General features: G+C 45.1%; 1 protein-coding gene across 2 annotated transcripts in view; it reads right to left on the bottom strand.

Annotated features, from left to right (window-relative positions):
* Nucleotides 1–1,865: 1,865 nt before the first annotated feature.
* LOC144770805 (uncharacterized) overlaps nucleotides 1,866–26,191 on the bottom strand; it is a 63,997-nt gene continuing 39,671 nt past the window's right edge. The window contains exon 4 of one of the 2 annotated variants that reach the window (XM_078655570.1): nucleotides 1,866–9,720. In XM_078655570.1, coding sequence (XP_078511696.1) covers nucleotides 3,617–9,720 — 6,104 coding nt within the window. In that variant the 3' untranslated portion in view covers nucleotides 1,866–3,616. The remainder of the gene's footprint in view (nucleotides 9,721–26,191) is intronic. The other variant, XM_078655571.1, reaches the window with a different exon arrangement.

Here is a 26,191-nt window from a genome sequence, read left to right as displayed (position 1 = left end):
ATTAGCAGCGCATCATCTTGTTTCCAAACCCTCTGGTGGAAACAAACTAATCTAACAATTGTAGTCACATACAAGGGCATTGTGGGCTTAGGGTCGACAGCATCATGAGTGGACTGGCCCCTGCTATGGCCCTCGCTACAAAGTCAAACCATTGTTTAAGAACAATTCTGAACTCCACCACTAGCAGAACAAGCGACAGAATATGAATCTAGAATAGACAGAGCCTGTACACGGGCTCTTTTTGTAAGGTACCTACTTAGAACTCAAACTGTTCAGCACTAGAGATAAGTACAGACGAAGAATCCAAGCCCTCAACTTTGAGGCATAAGGGGGGAGGGTTCCGGTGCAATTTCATTGCCCAGGTCTTGGGAAATTGATACATTTTGTGGAGCTGGTAGGTGCGACAGACTTAAGCTCATGTCCACAACCAACCCGGCACTGCAAAAGCTTGCACAAAAGAAATTGTACACAATCCTCTGGCTACTTCCAATATTAGCCCTTATAACTATCTTGATCCAATTCGCTGTCTTTTTAATCCAACTGGTGAACCACTATATTAGCTTTTTGTGGGGTGCATTGGTGCTCAATGTAGTGCTCCTGATAAAGACACTTCATTCAATAATATGTTTGCCTTTTTTGGCCTACAATCCAGCACTCATTTCAACACACTTACGCTTTAGCATTGCTGATTGTATTACTTCTTTCTATTCAATTTTATTGGGCCTCAGTAGAATTTCAGGGAAAACCACAATAAAGGGTCACATGAACACCATAGGGGGGCTCTGGAATTAAACCATGTGGGCACTATGATGAAAACCAATGTCTCAGACTCAGTGGACCTCTCAGGAATTGGTCCAGTTACCTGTGAGTCACCCGACTTCCTTCTAGCTATAGTTTCAAGGAAAACCAGATCCATTCTCAACACATATCAATGCAGTGTTGTTCCCCGACTTGCAAAACACAACATTCTGAGGTACTTGGCAAAGGCAATGGTGAAAGAGACTAGAATAACTGGACTGGTCAGACCTACAGAAGAAACCTCTCTCGGGCAAAGCTACACAGAAAGGCTCTCCAAGGAACTCACTATTCATATGTTGCCTGGAAGAGAAGACAACCGCCCTCATCATTTTAAGACTTTAAGGCCACTCATCCCTGTTGTTTACGCTTCTATGAATTACTGTTACAGAGGGCTCCAGTAATTCCAGAAGCAGGCAAATTAAAAGATTTTGGTGAATACCATTAATTATTGGTCTTTCCCAGTTCATTACCTCATGTTTTTCCCTACAGTTTCACACTGCAATACTGACAAGCATTCTTGGGCACCGCTGTGAGACAACTACTCCGGCCTTCCACAGGGATAGCACACCATTCGGAGACAACCATTACTGCAAATTACTACATCGCTGAGTGACTGCCACTTCCACCCAAGCGTGAAGGAATGTGCATCACAGGGAGATAACCGTTCCCGCCTTCCGTTGGGACCACACATCACTGAGAGACAACCATTTCTGCAAGACACAACTTCACTGAGTGACTGCCACTTCCACCCAAGCATGAAGGAATGTGCGTCACTTGGAGGCACCCATTCCTATCCTCCTTACCTATAGGACACTACTACTCCCGACCTTAAAAGCAGGGCATGGAATTGCTGAGGAAAAATCTCCTAGCCCTGCAATTTCCCAGGGTACCCAAGAGTGCTCCACTGACCCTGCTCATGCCAAAGATGGAAACCGTGGCGGCACAATCGGATATAAAGGAATTACATGCATAACACAAACCTAAAATCAATGACTGAACAACACTCCCAGACACCTTCCATTCTGAACTGCAGATTCTTCATACAAAGTAATGTTTAGAAGTGAGTATGCTCTTGAGATCTTTATTAAACAGTGTGCAGCCCATCTCCAACACAAGGAAATGCTACAACGCAAATAGTTCCAGATCCTCCATCTTGTTCGTGCTTCGATTGCTTCCGTTGTAAATGGGTCCTCCTAGACATTCCTAAAGGTGCAGAGAAGAAAGTCTCCAAAGGGGGCCCATGCGGCACTTTGTGGTACCTTCCTCTATTATAATGCAGCCGGATGGCGAGTCCAAAGTCTATCAGAGGGAGACACACAGCTTTACACCCCTGAATACAGGACATTCAGTGTCCACAGGACAAAGGGAGGAGGGTTTTGGGAAACAGACTGATAGCACTCACCTCAGAAATACAATCAAGAGAAACAACTGTACAGCAGTCATTGCAATGCTTTCAGAGTGAGGCACATTCTTGCAGCACTCACTGCAGCGATGCCACGCCCAGACAACTGCATCCAAGCAACAAATGCCCAATCTTGCAACACTTTCTGCACACTGGATGAAGTTACACCAGTGACAAGCACACACCCTCACAATACTACATCACTGATGTAGAACTGCTCACTGGAGCCTACACAGCACATCGAGGGATAACTCAAACCACAGAAAAGTCATTCAGAGATTTCAGGCACATCCACAGGATGCAACCACTTCTCTCATTTGACATTCATAAATGACACACATACCAGTCTCTCCGGCATTCACAGGATGTGGAGACCACGCTTCAGTTCAAAGGTGAGAATCTATGGTTACCTTCTGGGAGCACAGCACCATCCATAGGATGCAATTACAGCTCTTGTATTTTATCTAGAAACCACTGGTCTTTCCACAGGCCACAACGTTAGCTCTCATACAATATTCAGAGACCACGTACCACTCACAGCTTTTATGCAAAACACTCAGTCAGCAGGTCATCCAAGGCACAAACAAACCTTACATGTAGCTTCTAGATGACAGAGTTTAAAGCTCCAGCCATAAAAAAACAGGCACACTACAGCTTCCTTGCACCAGTCACTGACAACAGCTTCATCCAAGGGACAAAGGCACAGCCATCATTCAGTGCAAAAGAAAGGAAATACAACCATAGCTCTCAAAAAGCTCTCCCATGATATGGAGCAATTGCAACTCTGTCCATGGCGTACAAAGACCGTTGTCATACAGAGATCACAGTTCCATGCAATGGACAAGGTAATGCCACAGCTCACAGAACAGGATTTATAAAACAATAAAAAGCTGTCCCTTTTGTCTACTGGCAGTCAACATAACCCCATCAACATAACCCCATAGCATCTGTTGCAGCTTTTCTGGAGACACCAAGGATTCCACAATAACCTCAAGGAGGCACCTCTTTTTCCACAGCACTCAATGACGCCTCTAAAAATATCCACAATAAGAGGATGACACTTAAACAACGCTATCATTACTACACTACAGTGCTCTCCAAGTCTGTTCACTTCGCAGTCCACCTGTACTATACTGAAAAAGCACACTTTTTCTGAAACATTGCCCCACAGACCGTGTATCCCCCTGTGTACTGGCTTGAGAAAGTCTCCCTCCGCCCCAAAAACCTCAATTAGTAAGGAGACTCTTACCCTAGAAGCTTCGGGGCCCTTGGCCCTAAGCTGCAATGCAATAGCAAGCTCTGTGGCAGTTTTAAGCACCCCCCAAATCTGTCTGTAGGGGCAAGCCATGGTCCATACTCTCTCCAATTACACTATAGGTTGTCATTGCCTTTTCTTTAACAGTTCTAGCAGACATTTCACAAGGCATTTGACTCTGAATGTCCATCGCAGTTTGATACACCATTATAATTCTGATTGATAGACAGGTTTGGTGCCCAGCAAATGGGTAAACCCCTGGTCGAGGGCAAAACTGGGTAGCTGGCTAAAATGTCTCCACTATATAGGAGGCTATGGATGGCCCAACCCTCCACAGCTTGTGTGCCCAAGTTATCTAAAAATGGATAAACGACATTCTTGTTCCCCCTGGCATAGTCTTCATGCAGAACAGTTCCACAGTGAGTCCTCCTGTGTTCCAGCAAGGTAGTGAGTCTGGTAAAACATTTCCTGCACTGGTTGCACTGATATGGCCGCTCACCGGTGTGACTGCGCAGATGGTGTGTGAGAGACTGCTTGTGTCTGAAACTCTTCTCGCAATTGCCACACGGGTAGGGCCGTTCCCCGGTGTGGATCCGAAGGTGGACACGTAGGGTGGACTGCTTGTGAAAGCACTTTTGGCACTGCTCGCACTTGAAAGGTCGCCGCCCTTCTGTCTCCTCATACTCATCCTGGGCCTGCCAGGGAAGGTGGAGATGGGTTGGCACAGGACTAGTTCCACTAACAGTTTCGTCCATACACAGCTTGTCCTCCTTCGGAGACAGTCTGGGACTTGCAACCTGGGACGTCCTGTCACTTTTCACACTGCACGACTTCCATTTGTCTGGGTGCTCAACCTTAGGGACATGCTGGGGGTTAGTCAACGGAGGTGGATTCTGACTGATATCACTTGGAGGACTAACACTGACTTGATCACAGTCATTGTCTGGGACTGCGTGTTCCTCTTTCTGAACTGGTGCAGAGGTGCTGTTAGTGGCCTCCTTATTAAGGGTCTGATTGAACGTGTTGCTTACAGACACCTTTTCCTCCTGAATCTGCAGTGTACCCACAACAGGAGATTGGCCAGCAGAAATGTGGTCAGAGATACGAGAAGGACAAGGCTTTAAGTCCATTTGAAGCTGTTGAAGGGTAGGAAAATGGCACGGTGCAGCACTGGTTTTATCGATCACAGCACATGGGTATCGCTGTTCTTCTACTGGAACTTTGGGAGGAAGGATAAGTTGGGGTTTCTCATCAAATATTGCTGGTAAGGGCGATGTTTCGGAGCGGGCATCATGTGAGATGACATGTTGAGGCACTGCTTCCAATGTTTTGCTGTAGACATCACCCAGGTTGGGCTTCTCCTCTGTAACTGATTGGGACACAGAGCAAGAAGGCTGTGCGGGAAAGAGGGTCTTGCGTCCATCCCACAGGAATGATTTATCCCCACTGTGAACTTTCTGATGCTCAAGGAGATTGCTGAGATGGTTGAAGTCAATCCCAGGCTCACTACCTGGGTACCTCTTGTCCCGATATGAATGAGAGCGTAGGTGCTGCGATAATGAAGATTTATTGCGATAACGTTTCCAGCAGATGCTGCACCAGAATGGCTTCTCTCTGGAGTGCTTTTGCTGGTGAAAGGAACTGGTGGGGTTGATGCTGATAGCTGTCTCAAACTCACTGTGCTCTAAGCTACTGGCAATTTCTTGGACTGCTGGAAGGCCAGCTGCGGTGATGGAGTCAGCCTTGCTCTCCATGATAGGGGGTCCGGTTTCCTTTGAGTGGGTTTTCTGGTGAGAATTGAGTAGTGCACGTCGGCTGAAGCACCTTCCACACTCACTGCACTGGTACGGCTTCTGTCCGGTGTGGGTTCTTCTGTGGCTAACAAGTGATGACTGGTGCCGGAATTTTTGTCCACAAATATCACATTGAAATGGACGTTCTCCAGAGTGTATCCTCTGATGTATTCGAAGAGTGGTTTTCATACCAAAGCTTTTACCACATTCATTACATTCAAAGCATTTTCCAGAGTTGGGAACTGTGGTTTGCTTATGGGAGGTAGTCGGGTCTAGAAGGATAGTTTCGGAGTCTCTTTCTTTTTTTAACAGTTTCTCTGTAGTTATTGGCTGTGGGGCTGGCTTTTTTGTGCTATGTGCCTTCTGATGGATAGTAAGGTCCGACTCTGTGGAGAAGCCTTTACCACGTTCCTTACACAAATGCAACTCCTCCTCTATGTGAGTTCTTTGATGGCTTACAACAGAAGCCTGGTTCCGGAAAGTTTTACCGCAAGTGTCACAATGGAACAATGGTCCTATGGTGTGCATCCGCTGGTGGATGAGTAGGGTGGAGTGCCTATCAAAGCTTTTGCCACATTCGCTGCATATAAAGCACTTGCCTAGCCGGTGACTCTTGAGATGGTAGTTGAGAGAGGATCGGCAGCTGAAGCAGCTTTTACAATCTGTGCACTTGTAAGGCCGCTCCCCAGTGTGTGTTCTCTGGTGCACTGTGAGCAGGGAACGCCTGTTAAAGCGCCTTCCACACTCATTGCACTGGTACGGTTTCTGTCCTGTGTGGATCCTTTGGTGGCTTACCAGAGAGGACTGGTGCCGGAAGCTCTGTCCACACAGGTCACATCGGTAGGGACGCTCCCCAGTGTGGATTCGCTGGTGAATTCGAAGGGTTGTTTTCATTCCAAAGGTTTTCCCACATTCGTTACAATGAAACGTCTTACTGGGATTGTTTATCTGCATGACCGTAGGGAGGGAGGACTGGTCGCTTAGGACACTATGAACAGCCTGGGGGTAGCTGGGTTGGTCATTTGGAATACTATGTACAACCTGGGGGTCACAGACAACTGTACGTACAACCTGGGTCAGCGGAGGTTGGTCACTGAGGATACTGTGGGCAGCCTGTGGGAGGGGTGACTTTTCGCTGGCACTATGTACAGACTGTTGCTGCGGGTATTGGTCACTGATGCTATGGACAGCCTGGGGTTGACAGGATTGGTTACTGACATGGACAGGAGGCAGCAAAGAGGAGTCATGATTGACACTACACATAGCTTGTGGAATTGTAGACTTCTGATTGAAGCTGTGTACAGCTTCAGAACTCTGGGACTGGTCACTGATGATGCTTTGTGCCGCCTGGGAGAGTAGGGACTGGTCGTTGATAATAGTTTTCACATTCTCTGGAAGGGCAGGGCCACCCATGATGCCAAGAATAGGTTTATGAAGGGGGAGCTGGTCACTGATGATGCTATAGATAGCCTGGGGGACATAGGATTGGTCTTTAATAAGGGCATAAAAAGGCTGGGGGGTGAGAGGCTGGTGACATATTCCACTTTCAAAGTTAGTTTCTCTTTTCAAACACCTCTCTCCCGCGTGTTTCCGCTGATGTAAAGTCAGTTGTGAAAGTCTGGTAAAGTCTTTACCACAAAACTTACACTGATGTAGTGCTAGCCCAGAGTGTATCCTTTGGTGGCTAGCCAGAGAGGTCTCATTTCGGAAACTCCTGCCACAATCAACACACATAAAACACTTGCCTTGCCGGTGACTCTTGAGATGGTGATTGAGAGAGGACCGACAGCTGAAGCTGCTCTTGCACTCTGTGCACTTATAAGGGCGCTCCCCAGTGTGGGTCCTCTGGTGCACAGTGAGAAGGGAGCGGCGGCCGAAGCTCTTGCTGCACTCATTGCACTGGTACGGCTTCTGCCCCGTGTGTATCTGGCGGTGGCTCACCAGAGAGGATTGGTGCCTGAAGTTCTTATCACACATGTCACAAGCAAACGGACGCTCTCCAGTGTGAATTCGCTGGTGCACCCGAAGAGTTGTTTTCATGCCAAAGGTTTTACCACATTCATTACATTTAAAGCTTTTGGTGCTGTGAATCTCTTTCTTCTGTGGTAAGGAGGACGAGTTGCTGAGAACACCCTCAGAGTCAGATTCCATTTTCATCTTTTCCTTTATACTATGTGTCTTCTGATGCATTCGGAGTTGTGACTTCCGAACAAAGTCTTGACCGCATTCCTTACAATGATGCAATCCCTGCTCTAAGTGTGACTTTTGATGATTCGCAAGAACCGACTGCTTCCTGAAGCCTTTTTTACATATGTCACACCGGAAAAGCTGTTCAGCTGTATGTGTCCTCTGGTGAATAAGGAGAGTGGAGTGTCTACCAAAGCTTTTGCCACAGTCATTGCATATGAAGCACTTGCCCAGTCTGTGACTTTTTATGTGATGGTTGAGTGATGATCGACAGCTGAAACTGCTCTTACACTCTGTGCACTTGTAGGGCCGCTCCCCAGTATGAGTTCTCATATGGACAGTGAGAAGGGAACGCCGGCCGAAACATTTGCCACACTCGTTGCAATGGTATGGTTTCTGTCCAGTGTGAATCCGTCGATGGCTCACTAGTGAGGACTGATGCCGAAAATTCTTACAGCACAATTCACAAGCAAACGGCCTCTCTCCTGTATGTATACGCTGGTGTACACGAAGAGTGGTTTTCATGCCAAAGGTTTTTCCACATTCATTGCACCTGAAGTGTTTACCAGAGTTGTCTATCTGGAATTCTGCGGCTAGGGTGGCAGGATCACCAGCTATGACAGCACACTCAGTTTCCTTTTTCAACTGCTTCTCTGCACTGTGCGTTTTCTGATGGGCCTGAAGCTGCAACTCGCGGGTGAAGCCTCTACCACATTCATTACACTGATAGAATGGTCTACTGTGGGTTTTCTGATGGCCCACGAGTGACGACTGGTGACGGAAGCTTCTCCCACAAGCATCACAGCGGTAGGGTTGCTCTCCAGTGTGTGTCCGTTGGTGAATGAGGAGAGTAGAGTGCTTGCCAAAGCTTTTCCCACATTCCCCACAGATGAATGATTTGCCCTGTCTGTGACCCTGGAGGTGCTGGGTGAGGGATGATCGACAGCTGAAGCTACTCTTACACTCTGTACATTTGTAGGGACGCTCCCCAGTGTGAGTCCTCTGATGCACAGTGAGCAGAGCTCGCCGACCAAAGCACTTGCCACACTCGTTACACTGGTATGGCTTCTGGCCAGTATGAATCCTTTGGTGACTTACGAGCGAGGACTGGTGCCGAAAGTCCTGTCCACACAGGTCACATCGGAAGGGACGTTCACCAGTATGGATCCGTTGGTGAACTCGAAGTGTGGTTTTCATACCAAAGCTTTTGCCACAGTCACTGCATTCAAAACGCTTATTGGTTTTGTCAACGGTATGGCTGTCGAGGTTACCTTCACTTTGTAAACGTCTGACTCCACTATGCTTTCTCTGATGCGAAGCAAGCTGTGAAAGCCTGGTGAAGTCTTTACCACATTCCTGACACTGATACAGCCCTATCCCAGTGTGTTTCCTCTGGTGGCTCTCCAGAGAGTTCTGGTGCCGGAAGCTTCTGCCACAATCCCCACATATAAAACACTTGCCTAGTTTGTGGCTCTGGAGGTGGTGGTTGAGAGATGACCGACAGCTGAAACTGCTCTTACATTCTGTGCACTTGTATGGTCTTTCACCGGTGTGAGTCCTATAGTGCACTGTGAGCAAGGAACGCCGCCCAAAGCACTTGCCACATTCATTACACTGGTAAGGTTTATGTCCTGTGTGTATCCTTTGGTGGCTCACCAGTGAGGACTGATGACGGAAGCTCTGGCCACACACATCACAACCATATGGACGCTCTCCGGTATGAATACGCTGGTGAATTCGTAGTGTGGATGGGGTCTTGAAGTGCTTGCCACAGACGTGACACTGGTGGGCTCTCTCTCCCATGCTCACCCACGAGTGAACGTCCAGTTGGGTGGACTGGTTAAAATTAGGATCATCTGAGAAGACATTATTTGTTCCGTTAGGGTTCTCTTCAGGCACCAACTCTTCCTGATCAAGCTGCTTCACACTTGTAGACCATGGAAAGCCTCCCTGAGAAGGGGACTGGTCATGACTCTCAGTAACCTCCTCTTCCATATTTTGTGTATGTAATAATCCATTGAGCAATAAGGTTACACCTCGTAAACATTGTGCTGCAACATTAGCCATTTCTCCTTCTGGCATCTGGGTTGAAGGACATGGATAGGAGTAAACTCTTGTCGCTAGGTCTGTATTGAGCTCTAGACAGGATGTGAAAGGAGGAATGTCAATTTTGTTTTCCGCTCTGTCCGCAGCAGAGTCTTCTGTGAGGTGTGGTGTTTGGTGCTTGTCGTTCTCTCCTGAATGTTGAGGGATGGATTCTTCATCAGCAATGTCTTGCATTTTCTCTGGGAAGAAAGCATTAAAACACAGTGAGTTACTTACATAATTTGATTAAGCAAAAATGATTAATAATGTCAAGACAGACAATATAAGGAGTATAACCACGGGATGCAGGGGTATAATAGCACAAAAGGGCTGATTGGGGGGTGGACGGGGACTCTAAGGGTTTTAATACATGTATACATAGTGCATGCTTAGAAATCTGGTCAGTTAATTTAGAAAACTAAGAGATAGCAGTCAAAAGGATAGGTCTTGAAAATTATGCTTGTTTACTCCCCATGGCACGCTGAACTGGGGCAGGGCGAGCAATCTTTTACTTTTACTTGTTGGGAAGGGGTGTTTCCTAGCAAACAAGCCCAAGCGAAGCACAGATTACAGGCCAATCAAGGTGCAGGAATGGCAGACAAGTTACTGAGATATGCCACCACCCTATGTGGTGGCGGGGCTTTTAAGACTACACAGAGTACAGTGAGTGGATGACACAGAGATGGACAGTAATGTGCAGGGGCTTAATGCGTGGCTTAGGCAGCTGATAAACAACATCAACGTTGGCACATAGACGCTCCTAGGAGAACATGTCTGGAGTTTCCCTCTGACCAAGCAGTACAGGTAAACTAGATACCAGATAGAGCATGGGCACTTGGAAGAGCTAGCCTCCTAAGTTTCTTACTGAGTATACAACACCTCCACTTCCCATTTTACCTACCATGCAGCTCTTACGCTCTACAAATTTGGTAATATCTAAATAAAATATACAGTCATTGTACTATTACGCTGCATTTCAATACAGAATTGGTTCAGGAATTGAGATTCTGTGGTTGTGTTGTTATCTTACATTCACTAACATATTAATCATACATAAATACAGCAATGCATGGGCTGTGAATGTCACCCAGTAGTACTCATGGAAGTGGGTCTGAATCAGAGGCAGGCTTTTTAAAGGTAGCTAGCCAGAGCTGGCAGTGGACGAATGGTTGAGGGACGTAGGGAACCACACATAACATTCACTGCAGACATTAGTTTGAGTCCAAGAACCTTTGCACTAATTCATCGTCTTTAGTAAGCACAACTAATTCATGGATCAGAAGCATGCCCCACACTGCCTTCAATGGCCATAGTAACATTGTGAACATTCACACAATGCTAATTTGTATGTATGTATGCAAGTATGTATGTGCTGGCATTTCAAAAGCACATATCTAGCAGGAAAAAGGGTGTGTGTGTGTGTGTGTATACACATTACTGAGTTTTTATACAATGCCCAGACCACCTATTATATGATATCATGGTGTTTAGTACACAGAGTACATTGTCTTCGTTTGTAGGTTTTCATTGAAGGAAAACATAGTAGGCTGAAAAGGTATTTTTTCCACTGGCCCCAGTTGGTGTTAGAGATGTGGTTTGGAAGGTGAGGTGTGAGACTGCGGGCCTCATTCAGACTAAGGAGGGATGCACTCTGTTCCACCAGGTAGGCACTCTGCTGTCCTGGTAGACTACAGCCCTCCACATTTAGAGATCTTTGCCCGCCTTACAGCGATCTCTGTGCCTTCAGAGGAACCAGCGCCTCAGTGGCTCTGCAACTTTGCTGTACAGGCACAATGTTTAATAAGCCTGCACAATTTTTTGTTTTACAAACTCACAAAGTGGGAGTCTTTTTTTGTAAAAAAAATGTCCCTGATATGCTCTGATCCCTCGCCCCCCAGCATATGTGGGGATGGGTGGAGGGGTATCATTTCTGCGTTTTCCTGTTACCTGACAGGCTTTCACTGGTGTCCAGAAAAGGAAAAAGTACAATAGGGCACACGGTTTAAGGTACATAAACTGATTTACGTGAAAGTCTTAGATTCCAAGCTGAGTTGCTTGCCTAAACTGAGTGTACTTCAAACTGCCAAACTCTGAGGCCCTTTGCTCTGTTCTGTCTTTCCAAGGTATTCTAATATTTCTGCCTGCCATTGTTATCTCTGCTTCACACCCATAACTGAACATCACCCTCTCGTTCTACCTCACTATTATGCCTTAACTGTTTATCTCACGACTGTATCCTTTTCTCTCTTCCCAGTCTTTTCCCCCCCTTACTTTCTGTCACAGGTCCGACAAGCAAGAGTCTGTTAACCCCAAAGAATGGTGGTCCGCCACTCCCCTTTCACCCTGCACCTTTTCCCCACAGCCACAAATCGGTACTTGGTACGGCGAACCTGGAGACATCGAGAAGGATTGGCCCGACGGGATACAAGTGTGCGGCTCCTTTAAGGCAGAGGATTGCGATTACGGAGCTCCACCCCTGGTGACGACAAAAGCAGGAAGTACAGGCACGAAGGGGGACGGCGATTCCCCGGCGGAGGAGGAAGCAGGACGAGAACGAAGACGTGAGGAGAACGGGAACGACAAGCCAGGAGGCCACCGGTTGGACGTTTCGCCCTGCCACGCGCCCACGGGAGGAGCGTGGCTTCGAGAGGTACGGGGCCGGGTCGCGGGTTGGGTTGGGAGGCGGAAGCAGCCCCCATTGTAAATCCCTCAAGAGAAACCCTTCCCCTGAGCACGAGCACTTCTAGGCACGGCCATTTGATTAAGTTTGTGCACTACACCCTGGTTGTGGTCCCTCACTCCCGACCCTTATCGCCATTCCCCGAGTACAGGACGTAACTAGTCTTTCTTCATTTCTTTATGGTGCATCGCGATATCCTTGGGAAGAGACAATACCTGGATGACAACTACCAAGACCACAAGGCAACGCGGCTGACCAACTTGTACAGAGACTAGAGACCTCTTTTGAGTCCCATGAAAAAAACGTATATTCCAATAAAACCCTCCTTGAAGCCCCTATTGAAGGTGCCTGTGTTTCTCTTTGAGCCACCAGCCCCCCCCTCAGGTGTGCGACCCCCCTACAAACCTGGCACCCCCGGGACACTTTCTCTTCCTCTTCCCCATGTACTCTTGCTAAAATAGTAACATTTGTTGGTACAGTGATGCAGTATCACATAACATTCCAATGAGCCATACTGTTAGAAATGGGGGTCTCTAGTTGGCAGAGGTAGGTATCTTTGTCCAAATAGGGACTCTTCTTCCTAGTCAGGGTAAGGGGTGTACAATTCTAAAATAAAACCCTGCTCACCCCCTTGGTAGCTTAGCACGAGCAGACAAGCTTATCTCAGAGGCAGTGTGTAAAGCATTTGTGAACACATACAGTAATACAGTAAAAACACTACAAATGGACATCACACCAGTTTAGAAAAATAAGTAAACCAACTGAAAGAAGGTCGCTAAACTTTCCCTCCGACCCCCTTGTGTTAGTATTATTAGAAAAATAAGTAAACTTTATCTAAACCAACAAGACGAAGAACGACAAAAATCCAACATACAATACTTAAAAATAGTTACTGTGTAAAATAACCTTTCAATTGCAGGAAAAACGTGAAAATACAGTTACTCCAACTCTGTAGCTCCGTCTGGGGCTACTGCAATACTGAATACAACAGAGTCTGGCAATTCCGGCCAACCGCGTCGATACAGGTTAGCAAAATCGTCGACAGACTCGGGAGACAGTACCTTTTATTGTTGTGGCCGACACGTCCACAACCGTCGTGGTTGCGATGTGAGATGATAGCGTTGCACCGTGCGGTGTCCTCACGGCTCGCTGCAGTCTCGTAGACAGAGTCGGTGAGACCAAGGCTTGTATTGCAAGGTGAGGCGATACTTGATGCAGTGCTGGCAGGTTACGATGCGGCGACGGAGCCGGTAGATGTTTGAGTCGGGCAGCGACGGAGTCGAAGATGTGAGTGAAGCGTGTGGCAAAGCATTGCGGAGTGCGATGCCCCCAGGACGTGGTGCAAGCAGCAGCTCGTTGATGGAATCGGTGAGACAGCGTTGCTGAACGAGGCGGTGCTCTATACAGTGCTTTCAGGACACGGAATCTTGCGACTGACAGAATTGGTTACCTTTTTCTTCTCTAGGCAACTGAAACCAGCGGTTCTAGAGACTGTGCCCAGAAGTTTGGTGAGGTCTTTGATGATCCTGAGACCTTGTGAACAGGGGGCAAGCTCAGTTCAAGCTCTTGGAGATCTTTCTCAAGCAGGGGATACAGCAAAGTCCTTTCTCCTTTCCTTGGCCGCAAGTAGCCACTGCAGGCCAACCCCAGACAGCAAACAGCACAAGGGCAGTACTCCTCCGGCTATTCTCCTTGGCAAAGGTTCCTCTTAATTCCCAGAAGTAATCTAAAAGTCTGGGGTCTGGGCCCCAATATTTATAGCCCCAAATCCTTTGTTCTCTGGTGGAAGGAAAGCCCTGGCTTGGTCAAAACCGGTTCTGTCCTCTCTGGTGCAGTTTCCTGGCAGGAGGTGGAGACAGTATTGTCCTTGGCAGAACAGGTCCATTCAGATGAAAGGAAATCTCCTCTCCTACTCTAAATGCAGCCCAGGTCTATTCAGCCCAGCCCTGACTCATCAGGCTCTCTGGAGCCACTGCTCCTCCCCAGCCCCTGTTATCTAAAAGCCAGACATGTAATACACAAACCTAGCAGAGGCGTACTGGATGGCTAAGCAAGAAAATATCTTCTGTCTAAAAGTGGTATTTTCAAACACAGAATGTACAAATCGCCCTCACTAAAAGATGCATTTTAACATTCTGAGTTCAGGCATACTAAACTTTATTTTTCGACCTTGTTCCCAGGGGTAGTTATGTTTATAAGATGTTATAAACAAACTCCCCATTCCATCCTATGGGAACAGGTAGCTTTGCAATAGTGAAAAACGAAATTGGCAGTAATTCACTATCAGGACATGCCACACACACGAGGGCATGTCCTACCTTTCACATATACTGCACTCTGCCCACAGGGGTACTTTGGATCTACCTGAGAGGTGACTAATATGTAAGAAAAGGGAAGATTAGGGCCTGGCAAGTGAGTACGCTTGCCAAGTCGACATGTCAGTACCAGACTGCACACAGGCTCTGCAATGGCAGGCCAGAGTTACATTTACAGGCTGATTCTGTGAGTGGCACAATCAGTGCTGCAAGGCCACTAGCAGCATTTGATTTACATGCCCTGGGCACACACAGTGCACTGTACTAGGGACTGACTAGTACATCAATTAGCCAATCATGAAAAACACCAATCCATAACAGTAATTCACAAAGGGAGCACTTGCACCTTGGCACTGAACAGCAGTGGCAACGTGCCCAAAGCATCTAGACCAGCAAAATGGAGTCCACCAAACAGCAAAAACACAAGAGGCAAAACCAAAAAATGAAGGGGAGACCCACGCCAAAGGTGCCAGGTCTAACACATACCATAAAATGAATTGTCTATTGCTCCCTAGAAAATAGGTAATTCAACTCCCAGTATTAGCCTTGGAAGCAGAAACGCAATATTCAGTTTGGGTGGCCTGCATATTACATAAACGTATCTGCAAACCTGCAAGCTATATTTTCGTCACTTTCAACTGAGTTTTCCTGCTGATCTCTGTCAGACTCCAAGAGTAACAACTTCTCTGCTGATTCCCTACTAGTAGGGGCTCTCTATTAGTTGCCGCAGTGAAGTCAATGATACCTTAGAGCCTGATACGTTCGGATGATCTTGACACTTGTACATGGTATATAAAAACACCAAATAAAAAATCTGCCAATAGGTCAGTGTGACTGGAAGGGACAGGAGTACTATGTACAGGGCTTTCATCACTAGCACCAGTCTGTGACTTTAGGCTAAGGCAGTCTCTAGGGAGTTATTCACTTTAGTCACTGTTTATTTCTGTGTACTTGAGCTTTTACCATAAAATGAGGTAATGCTGGGAGGAGTCAGATGCACACCTCCACCACTGAATGAAAACAGCATGCCCCAAATATTTCTGGCTACTCCAAAGACCTGTTCACCATCAGCATCCAGATCCACTGCTGGTGTGCAAGTACACACATGTGTTGGTGGTGGAGGTAGATGGTGAACTCAGGTAAACCATGACACTGGGAGCAGGGTCATGAGAGTGATACAGTCATTGAAGTGTACATTTGTCTGCACTACTTCACTACAAGATTAAACTCATTTAATATATATGAACATGGTATAATACCTTTTAAGACACTTTTTAAGGTACTCGCCCCACCACAACAGACCACACCCGCAACCTCAGCATCATCCTGGATAGCAAGCTATCCATGAGAAACAAGTCTACGCAGTATAATCCGCCTGCTTCCACAACCTTCAAATGCTCCACTAGATCCTCAGGTGGCTCCTGACCAGCACCAGAAGGGACGTCATTTAAGCCCTCATCACCAGCCGTCTGGACTACGGAACCATACTCTATGTAGGAATCACGGCACGCCCCTTAAAAAAAACAGACGATACAGAATGCAGCTGCACTACTCATACTCGACCTGCCCAAAATGACCCACATCACAACCCACTTCAGAAACCTACACTGGCTCCAGATTCAGAAGACATGTCTAAAGGCTCTGGACAACGAAGAACCAGCATACATGAACTAACGCCTGACCTTCAATCAACCGACTAGACACCTCCGATTGGCATCCTTCTCCCTTGCATAAACCCAACGCATCCACCGAACCAACAGCAGAGGGCAGCCAACACCTGGCAGCCAAGGCCTGGTACAACCTCCACCTCAGGACTGCTGCATCGCTCCAGCAATTCAGAAGAGAGCTAAAGACCTGGATGTTTGAATAATCGAACCCCCAGGCAGCAACCATAATATCCAGCACCTCGAGAACCTCACGGGTGATTTGCCGCGCTCTATAAATGTCTGATTGATTGATTCGGTCTAGTGGCAATTTGTTGATCTTTCAAACCCTGGGATAAATACATATCCAGTATCTGTCTGTCTGTCTGAAGAGTAAAAGGATTTCCATTACAGGGGAATCACACTAGACAGAGTAGTACATGGGGTAATCAGATACCTTAAATATACCAGGTACTATTGTATGAAATACCCTGGAGCCCTTCATCTCAATAAAAAAATGCATGCAGATCATCATTCCAACACTGTAATTGCAGTCAGTGGTAATGTCTCTGCTACTCATGGGAGTGCCCAGCAGTCTGTCAAGAATTTAGTACGAGTTAAAATAAAATGTATCTCATGATGGCTGCAAATTTGCATGTGTTGATTGAAGCAAGCATGCAAATGGTGTGCCATGTTAAAAGTCTTATATAGTGCAAGTTCACCCTCAATGGCTTCTTAGAACTATGGTCCCAAAAATAGCAAACACAACTTTCCAGATCCTATCATATCCGCATAAATTCCTAAAAATAAAGATTTTCCCTATTTATGAAATTTAAGGTGGTTTTGTAAAGGGAATCTACTTCTGGATAATTCAAATGGCAATGCTATTTGTTAGACCAACAAAAGATCCTAATCCGAACAGGTCTGAGCCATATACTTATTGCTGCCAAAGGCAGTAGAAGTAGAGATTCACATCCATAGCAAAGCGTGTATGATCAAGCAAGCTTAAGCATGATCACAGACTATATAAAGGAGTCCTGCACTAATTTCAACTAGGGACAAGATGTGGCGTGCCATTGATATACTGCTTACCCACAGAACTCTTTTTGCTGTGCTCGTTAGTCCACGTTTATGCGAGCTTGATCTTTACTGTGTTGCTTCTCATCCATTTTACCTAAATAATCAATTGCTAAGTTTTTCAAAATTGGAAACTACAGGTAATCCAGGATACCAAAGGAACCAATAAATTTTTATTTGCTATTCGGTTGATCCAGTTTTCAATTATTTAATATTGCCTGCCAGTTCAGCTACAATTTGCAACCTTGACCTGCTGAAGATTTGACCTCCAGAAATGTTTAAGTGTGAAAGCAAACTTCATGACCAAGGAATAGGAATAGAATGACTTTATTGTATAGTTAATAAAAACCATTACAAATTTTAAAATAAATAAAAATAAATTAATAGCATCGGTTTAGAACTGGTCAATATGCAATCATAGCAGTCTTAAAAAACAACATTTTATCAAAGAATGTTCAGTGCCTAATCAATTTGATTCTAGAGTGTCCATTAACTGGTAGTTGAACGGGAATTTGACTCATCTTCCTTCACTGTATTCACTGACTGGCAAGGAAAAATGGCAGGTGCAATTTCTAGCATGTCAGTGAGATGTAGAGGTTATTTACTCTCAGATTAACCGCATAATCTCAATTTTCAGCTTTGTGCAGTGACACCCCTTTTGCTCTCAAACTTCATGACAAAATTAACTGATTTGCAAATAAATTGTGGATCTGCTGCACACAGTACTTTCATAACAGCGGAACGACAAGTACGTATTCCATGTTCAATAAATTTTGCCTTTAGCCAGTGCCGTCGTTCCTGATCCAGTGCAGAACAGATGCAGAGTATACGGATAAAGTCTTGGTTTGCGTTGCCACATAGATCACACTCCTTGGTGTCAGGTTTCATCCAGTCCGATTTGTCTGCGTTTGTCGGCAGATTACCCATCCTTAAGTTGAGGTATTTCGATTTGACATATGCCGAAAATGAAAACCCCAGATAGGCTGCGGGTTTGAGTACACTGTATGATTGAATTAACATCCAAGCACGTCTTCGGTGACTAAAAATTGACTTATCGTTAACCAGAGAATGCCTATTTGCAGCTTTTTTTACAACCAGCTTAAATGATGATACCGGTAGCTTGGTTTGCCACAAACATGCAAGTTCGGTAGTTTCGAGGGACAGTTTTAAATACTTGGCGTACTGAGAGTTGGGATTATTTAGCATAGCTTCCCACGTGGCAAGGTTGATTTCTGTTTCTCTGTTCATCCATATGTCATACCAGAATTTAATGGTCTCATACTTTTTTTGCAGTTCTTGAAATTGTAGGCCAAACCCCAGTCGGACCTGCGAAGGTGAGGCATTGGATGGTAAACTGAATACCCGCTTATAGACTCTAATTTGAATCTTGTCAAGAAGCTGTGCACTTCTGCCATGATGTAGCACACTGCCGTAGCCTATTGTAGGGAGTAACTTGGCCTTAATGACTGTCAGAAGGGGATTGAAAAAAGGGCCTTTTAGCTGCTTGGTAATACTATTAAATGCATGTAACAGGGCTGTTCCCTTTTTTTCGATGACATCGAAGTGCAGAGAAAAGTTGAGGCGTCTGTCCAGCTGTACTCCCAAGTATTTATAATTGTCCACAACTTCCAGTTTCTTATTGTCTATAGTAAAGACTGGCTGTATGTTACGCCGACGAGTCATTATCATGATCTTTGTTTTCTGGCTATTTATTTCAAGAAGATTGCATTTTGTGTACTCTCCCAGTTCATGCAGGAGGCGTTGTAGTCCTATTTTTGTCTGACTTAGGAGCACCACGTCATCGGCATAGGAGAGATGTGTCAGCCTTAATGTTCCCAGCCTCGGCGGGTGGGCATTAATCCCATCCAACCTTGTGGTTAGGTCTGCCATAAACAGATTAAAAAGGTGGGGGGCCAGGACGCAGCCCTGCTTTAATCCGTCATATGTGTTGATCTTCCGTGTTAGACAATGGCCATTAGCAATTTTTACCTGCATCCAGGTGTTTGTGTATAATTCCATTATGGGATTTAAAATTGTGTCCGGCAGGCCCTGCAGTTTTAACTTGCGCCAGAGTAACTGACGGCTGACGCAGTCGAAAGCCGCCTTAAAGTCTACAAAGCAGGAATACAATGCTTAAAGGTCTTGCATACTTTTTTCGGCGATTAAACTTAATGCCAAGGCATTAGCCATGGTGCCTGTACCTCTACGAAACCCGGTCTGATTTACCGGAATTTTCCTATTATCCTCAGACCATTTAAGAAGGTCGATTAGCACCAAGGATGCATAGTATTTTGCTTCTGCATCGATAAGTGCTATCAGACGGTAATTAGATGGATTTTTACGGTCTCCTCCTTTGTAGATTGGGTTTATGATCGCCCCTCGCCAGCTATCTGGGAGCCGACTCGTGTTATTTATTGACCTGAATAGGATGGTTAACTTGCGTGCCCAATATTGAGGGTCCTCCTTGTAAATAGCCTGGGGGACTCCATTTGGTCCCGGTGCACAGTCTTGTCTGCTTTTCTTAATTATTTGCAATGTTTCAAATTCCGCATGTGAAATGAATGTTTGATCGCCACGTAGCTGATTGGCATTACAGTTGTTAAATTTTAGAGGGACAGAGGTCTTCAGTTCCACTGTTTTTAGTATGCTATGAGTTACGGTTGTGGATGGATTCACTGAAAAAGTATCAAGTAGATGTTGAGTCCATGCCTTTTCCGTGACACAAGTCATGCTTATTGTTTTACCTGATCTACTTAATGAGTTTACTTGTGACCAAAATGCTCTGGAGTCAGATTTTTTTATGTTATATAATAACTTAGTCCAAAAGTCAGTCACTTGGGGTTTTTTTTCAATCCAGATTTGTTTTTTATATTGTTTCCTGATTAATCGGACTGTTTGCCAAATGGGTGAATGTGAACTGCGACCCTTTGCTTGCCGCATAGATTTCCGCAGACGTCTCCTTAAGAATAGTATGGTCTTGCTGAGTTGACCAGGTTTCTTTTGGTTGGATTTCTTGCTCAAACTGCCCCCAGTTTTTGGTAGTTTCTTCAAAAAGGCAGTCCATGTTTCTACACACAGGTCACTTTCTTTGGTTATGATTTGAAGTAAGTTTTTAGCGTCTTTGGCTATTTGTGGTAATGAACTAGTCGTCCATCTTAAACGCTTCAGATCAATTGTTGTTGTTTCTCCAGCTGTTGTTCGGGCTTTTAAATGTTTGGTCGGTGCCAGGTTAATCTCAATATGCTGCATTGAGTGGTCACTATCCACTGAGCATTGAATATGGAAGTTTTTGATTAACCCCAATAGGGGAAGCGAGACGATGGTATAGTCCAGAATTGTACTTGTACTTGGGCCTATATGGGTGATTGAGGGGGGTTTGTCCTGTTTGACTCTTCCATTTAATACACGCAACTCCTGATTTTCCAAAGCCCACAACAACTGTTTTCCGACATGGTCGGTCTTCTTGGCTGGCGGGATCTCCTGTGTTTCAACCGCCCAAAATTCGTTGGCTGCCATAATATTCTCTTCCTCTTCTGGGAGCTTCATAAGATTGACGTTGAAATCGCCCGTCAGGATTATCTCCCATTCTGGATGTTCAAGACGGAAACCTGATATTACATTGTTAATGGCATGAAATAATTCTTTTTTTAACTTCATTTTTGGATGGGCGTATATATTTATTAGTATGATGGTTCCGATGCCAGCCTGAGATGCCCTCTCAATTTTGATTATTTGCATGTCTGCTTTGGAGGCTGCCAGTTGGGAGGCCTCGATGTTTAGTGCAGTACTTATATAAATTGACAGACCTCCCTTTGCTCGACCATAGCGTTGAGTGCGAATTGCACTAACATGAAAACTGATTCTACCAGGTACGTCAATTGGCTCTGTTAGCCACGTTTCCTGCAGGGCAATGATATCATAAATATTCCAGGTATCCATTTTCCTGTCGTTGTTTAAAAATTCTTTGGCGCCGGCGATGTTCCAAGAAAGGATTTTTATTATGCTATCTCTGGTGTTACACGCCCTACTTTGGATTCAGTCTTCAGTTAGGTGGTCTCGCGTTGGTCTGTTCTGTTGGCCAATTTTGGAAATATCTGCACCCCTTGCAATACCGAATATGTATATCGGTTTGCCCCAGTATGATCTTCAAATTTAAAGCGCTTCCTTAATAGGGGCGAGGGGTAACCTGTTGTTGCATCTTCCTTCAATGAGATCCCCCATTCCTCAAATTGCTTGACTTCATTGAGTAGCTGACTGACAGTTTCCGTGCTCCTCCAAGTTGTGAGGGTACATTCCTTGGTTGTGTTGTTTCCAAGGTTGATGAATTCAATGGCCAATAGGTCTGCAGACGTTATATGGTTGAGGCTCGGGATAGCCGATGTTAGATGTAAGATGTTTCCTCGGTTTAGATAATCTTGCGTACCTTGCATTTTATAATTTGGTATAAAAAGAATCCTTCCAGTTATTATTGGTTTTATACCATACGTGTTGTCATACGGCCGAGTTCTCCCTGTTTTATTGCTTCCATTTTTCTTTGCCTCATCCCTTGTGTTATTAACTTGTTGACTATAATTATCATTCCCTGGTTGTTCAGGTTGTATGCTTTCTGTAGTTTTTATTCTCGGAATTGTTCTTTGGTGTCCGCCTAGTTCTATATTTGGTGTACGACCATTAATGGTGTTCACTGAATTAGGACCTGTCCCTGTAGCCTTTTCTGGTTCAATTCTCTGATGTGAGTCATATTGGTCAGTAATAATCTTTACTTGTAGTTTATCAGGCTTATTCTGATCAGATGTTGCTATGATTTGTCTTGTTTTGATTTTATCCCTTTTGGAGAAGACGTTATTACTCATAGTTGTTTCAAGGTTTAAAGTGACTTTATGTAAATTGTTTAGACCTTTATATGTAGTGCCTGGATCTTTGATCCCAACATTTTGGCCTCTATGCTTGATAGACTCTTGTCTACTGTGCTCTCTTTTCCTTGCATAGTGATTGGTTCTTTCTTGCTTAGTCCAAATTTTTTGTTCTAGATTGTGATCATTATCAATACTTTCCAGACTCCAGTCCGCCCCACTTAAGGATGTGGCTAGGACTTCCTGTTCATCCTTATTTGAGTCATCTGTGTCTGAATTTGTTTCATGGATGATTTCCTCAAATATTGTTGATGCTCTTTTTCTTTTTGTTTGTATTGAGTCGTTGCAACATTTTTCTTTGACCATTAACTGCTGCTCTTTTACAGTAGTACTGTTTTTTCGAAGGCTGCATTGGGGTTTTGTTGTTATTTGCGACTGTTGTGATCTCTCCGCATTTCCCTCTTTGGCTTTAACTGATGGTTTTCGACAGTCAAAAATCGGAAAATTAATTAAGGCCTGGTTAGTAGCAGGCATGCGATTTAATAGTTGGTTTCTATTTTTTCTCGCGCGTTTTTTCTGCCTTTTGGTTAGCGGTTGTTTGGTGTGCAGAATTTTTTCGCTATCCTGTTCATGCTGGTCTTTTTCTAAAGTTTCATGGTTTGTACTATTCCGGACTCCTGAACTATTTCCCTTAATATTTTCCTCTTCCTGATAATCGTCGTTTTTTTTTTTTGATGGTTCTTTATCTATTATCTGTTGCATTACAAATGTTATTGGGTCTACCATTCTCTTTTCCCGACTTGGTGTAGCTTCTTTATGTGCGTCTTTTTGCCAAGCGATAGTATCTTTTTCATTTGATCTGCTATTGGCACCCAGATTTGCATACTTGCATTCACATAAGATGTCTCTGAGTATTGACGGTAAGTCTTTTAACTTTTCCAGTATTGGTCTGCAAGTGCAGTCTGGAACCTGGATCCAGGGGCGGGATTGGTTTTTTAAGAACTTCAGACAGATTTCCCAATGAATCCATTTTTTTGTTTATACTGGATATGTGTTCTGCTATTGTACCCATTAGATGGATTTGAATGTCAAGTTTGTCTGACTGCATATTCAACGTTTTAATTGAGGTTTCCAAGGTATCACCCAGTGCACTATGTAGTGCAATTATTGATTCCAGGTTTTGGCTGAGACCGCTCATTCCTGCATGGTTGCATGCATTTACTTTATCAGTGTTTGACGTAGGTCTACTATATGCGAGTTCATCATGAGTTGCTGGCTTCCGATATTCCTCATGTTGTGTATACAAGGGACCTTTGTATGGTGACCCTTTTGCAATTGATGGGTCGTATGGCACTGACGTACTTGAAATTTCTATGATTTTTGGTTCCTGACGGCGCACAGCGTCAGGACAATTGGGAGAAGCTAAATATCCTTTGTTTTCTACATCCCGATTTGACCCACTGGATATCTTAATTAGATTATTATTTGCTGGTTCCTGGGTTGATAGATTTCTTTGAAGCTGTTTATTTGAGATTTTTCCTTGTACCTCCGTTGTTGCAGTTATTGACTTTGTTAACTTGGGGCCAATTTCACTTGTTTGCTTGCCTTGCTTTACATTACAAAATGATATACTTTGATGCTTATCCAAGAGGATTTGGGAGTTCGACCAAAGATCGCACCCCTCTCTCTCTTTGCTGATTTTTCGCTTTAATTGATTTAAGCGTGAGTCCAGTCTTGGAGTAGAGTGGTTATTTGGTTGTACCTTGTGCGCCTCCTCTGTGGTGCTAGCATTGTAACTTCCTTCAACATCACCAATGACCAGTAAAACACTTTCCCTTGGTGAGTGTATTTTTATTTTTTTTGCTATTTGGGTTGACAATTTTGGTGTAATTGTGGTCCTTTGGAACCGTGTGTTTGATGGACTCTCTTCCCTGGATTTTTCACTGGGACTGTCCGTTATCCACTCTATAACACTTGAGGAAATCTGATGATTCATTTGTTCCTGAGCCGAGTCTTGGGCCGAGCCATGACTTCTATTTTCACTGTGCCCCGTGTGTACTTGGGCTAGTATTTGAAAATGATGCTTGCTGTTTCCCTGGGGTATTTGTGTACAACCGCCTAATTCGTCTGTTCCTGTGCCCCTTGTTGTAGTAATGTTTACGCTAGGTGGTGACGATTGTTGGTCAACTGACTGCGTAATTGCCTTGCTAGGGGTCATTGGCTTTTGTAATCCATTTGAGGTTGCTGGCATTGTAAAAATTGCTGTTACAGGATCTTTCAAAAATGTAAATTTTCCATTTGACTTTATTGAACCGAAGATTGAGTAAGTTGGGGGTATTAGTGGGGGTATTAGTGTGGTGGTGGAGGGGTTGGCTGCAGTGTCTTCAGAGGGGCTTGGGAGTCCTTTCGTTTTGGATTTCCGTTTTATGGTCTGCGGGGGGTTCCTACGTGTCCTCCCCGACCTCATTGTGCCAGCAGACGTAATTCCAAGCTGACCCGAGCTTTTTGCTTCCCTTTGTAAACTTCACACTGGGTACACTGGGTACCCGGGAGGTGGCTTTCTGTGTGGTGGGGTAGGCAGTGGTGAACGTATGGCGATTGTTAGTAAAGTAACTGACCTTGTCAAAAACCCCTCTCCACGCTCCACTGCAAAATCCTTTTCAACAGTGACTTCCTTTACTGCTGCTCACCACCTCTATTGTCACTGCCACTCAAACCCCTCCACCACTCCTCACCGTATTTCACTGCTCACTCACAAGATGGTACAGCTCCTTTGCTCCTTGGCTGGTTAGCTGGACAGATTGCTGCCGGTGTTGCTATCTGTATTATTGCCCAGCCTCCGCTCTCAGCTCCTGGCTCTGATTCGTATGCCAGCTCCAAGCGCTTCCAATGCTTCAAGCGCTTCAATTTCCACTTCTGGCACTTTTCCACGGCCGGAGGAGTGTAGCACTGTGCCTCAGGGCTTCAAATATTCTGTTTTCACAGCCCACTCCCGGCCCACACCTGACCCACACCTGACCTGCACCTGACCTGCTTCTGCTTTTTGGCAATTTGGTGCAGTGTGCCTTGTGGCACTTTTCTGGGCTTCAGGAGCTTCAGGGGCTCAGGGGGCTTTTCGCGGGGCTCAGGGCTTCAGTGCTCGTGGTGCTTCTGGTGCTTTTCTGGGGGCTTCAGGACTCTCTGCCCCCCTTCGGCTTTCTCCTGCACCCGTTCCGCACCCGGCTCTTGGCTCCCGCTTCTCACCGCTTCTCGTGGTGCAGGGAGCTTCAGGACACCGGAGCTCGGAGCTCGGAGCTCTGATGCTTAAAAACACCCACTTGCAATTCTCACGTTCCAGTGCCTTTGCTTGTGCCTTCTTTCGTGACGCCTGCTTCACCGGCTCACCAACGCCACGTTCAGCTCTCTGCTCTCTGCTCTCAGCTCGACTGCACAGGGCATGACCAGGGCAAGCCAGCAGTTTTTGCCTGGCCATGAATTATCACAAGCCAGCTCAGGTGCTTGCCTACTGCACCCAACAGACTAACATTAATTGTTAGGCATCCAACTGGTTTGCATTGGAACAGTTTTTTTTTTAAATAACTTAATTCCTCAATCAGATTTGGTCATTTTTGTGTCATTTCACCTATTATTATGTTCGCTTTTTAACTAACTTGTTTTCTTATTAATAAGTTACTTCTTAAATGTATTATGGTTTTGATAATTTCTTGCACTATTCTGATAGCAAAGCATTACTGATCATGCCTAGCTATGAAGGGCGAGTTTCACAGAATTAAGCTTCACTAACAGAAGTCACTGTTTTGGCTTTATGCACAAGACACTTCCAGTAGGTGGTCTCATTCCCTCATAGCTTAACAATCCATTTTCCTACAGTGTTGTAACCCCTTCCTGCCTCATTAGAGCTGCATTATTAGCCTGCATACAAATTACGAAATAGGCTTAAAAAAGGTTATATTCTGGTCCGATCTAGGTTGTCACATCTCAGTTTATATTGTTATGCCTTCTAGTTTTTATGTGTGTAACAACCGCAATTTAACATTGTTTTGAGCTTTTAAGAATTAATTTTTTTTTGGCTTGTTCCAACATTAGCAGCTCTCAATATACCC

Source organism: Lissotriton helveticus, chromosome 7, assembly GCF_964261635.1.
Source record: "Lissotriton helveticus chromosome 7, aLisHel1.1, whole genome shotgun sequence".
NCBI lineage: Eukaryota > Metazoa > Chordata > Amphibia > Caudata > Salamandridae > Lissotriton > Lissotriton helveticus.
Note: the sequence above shows the minus strand (reverse complement) of the source record. Positions and strands in the feature narration are given on the sequence as shown.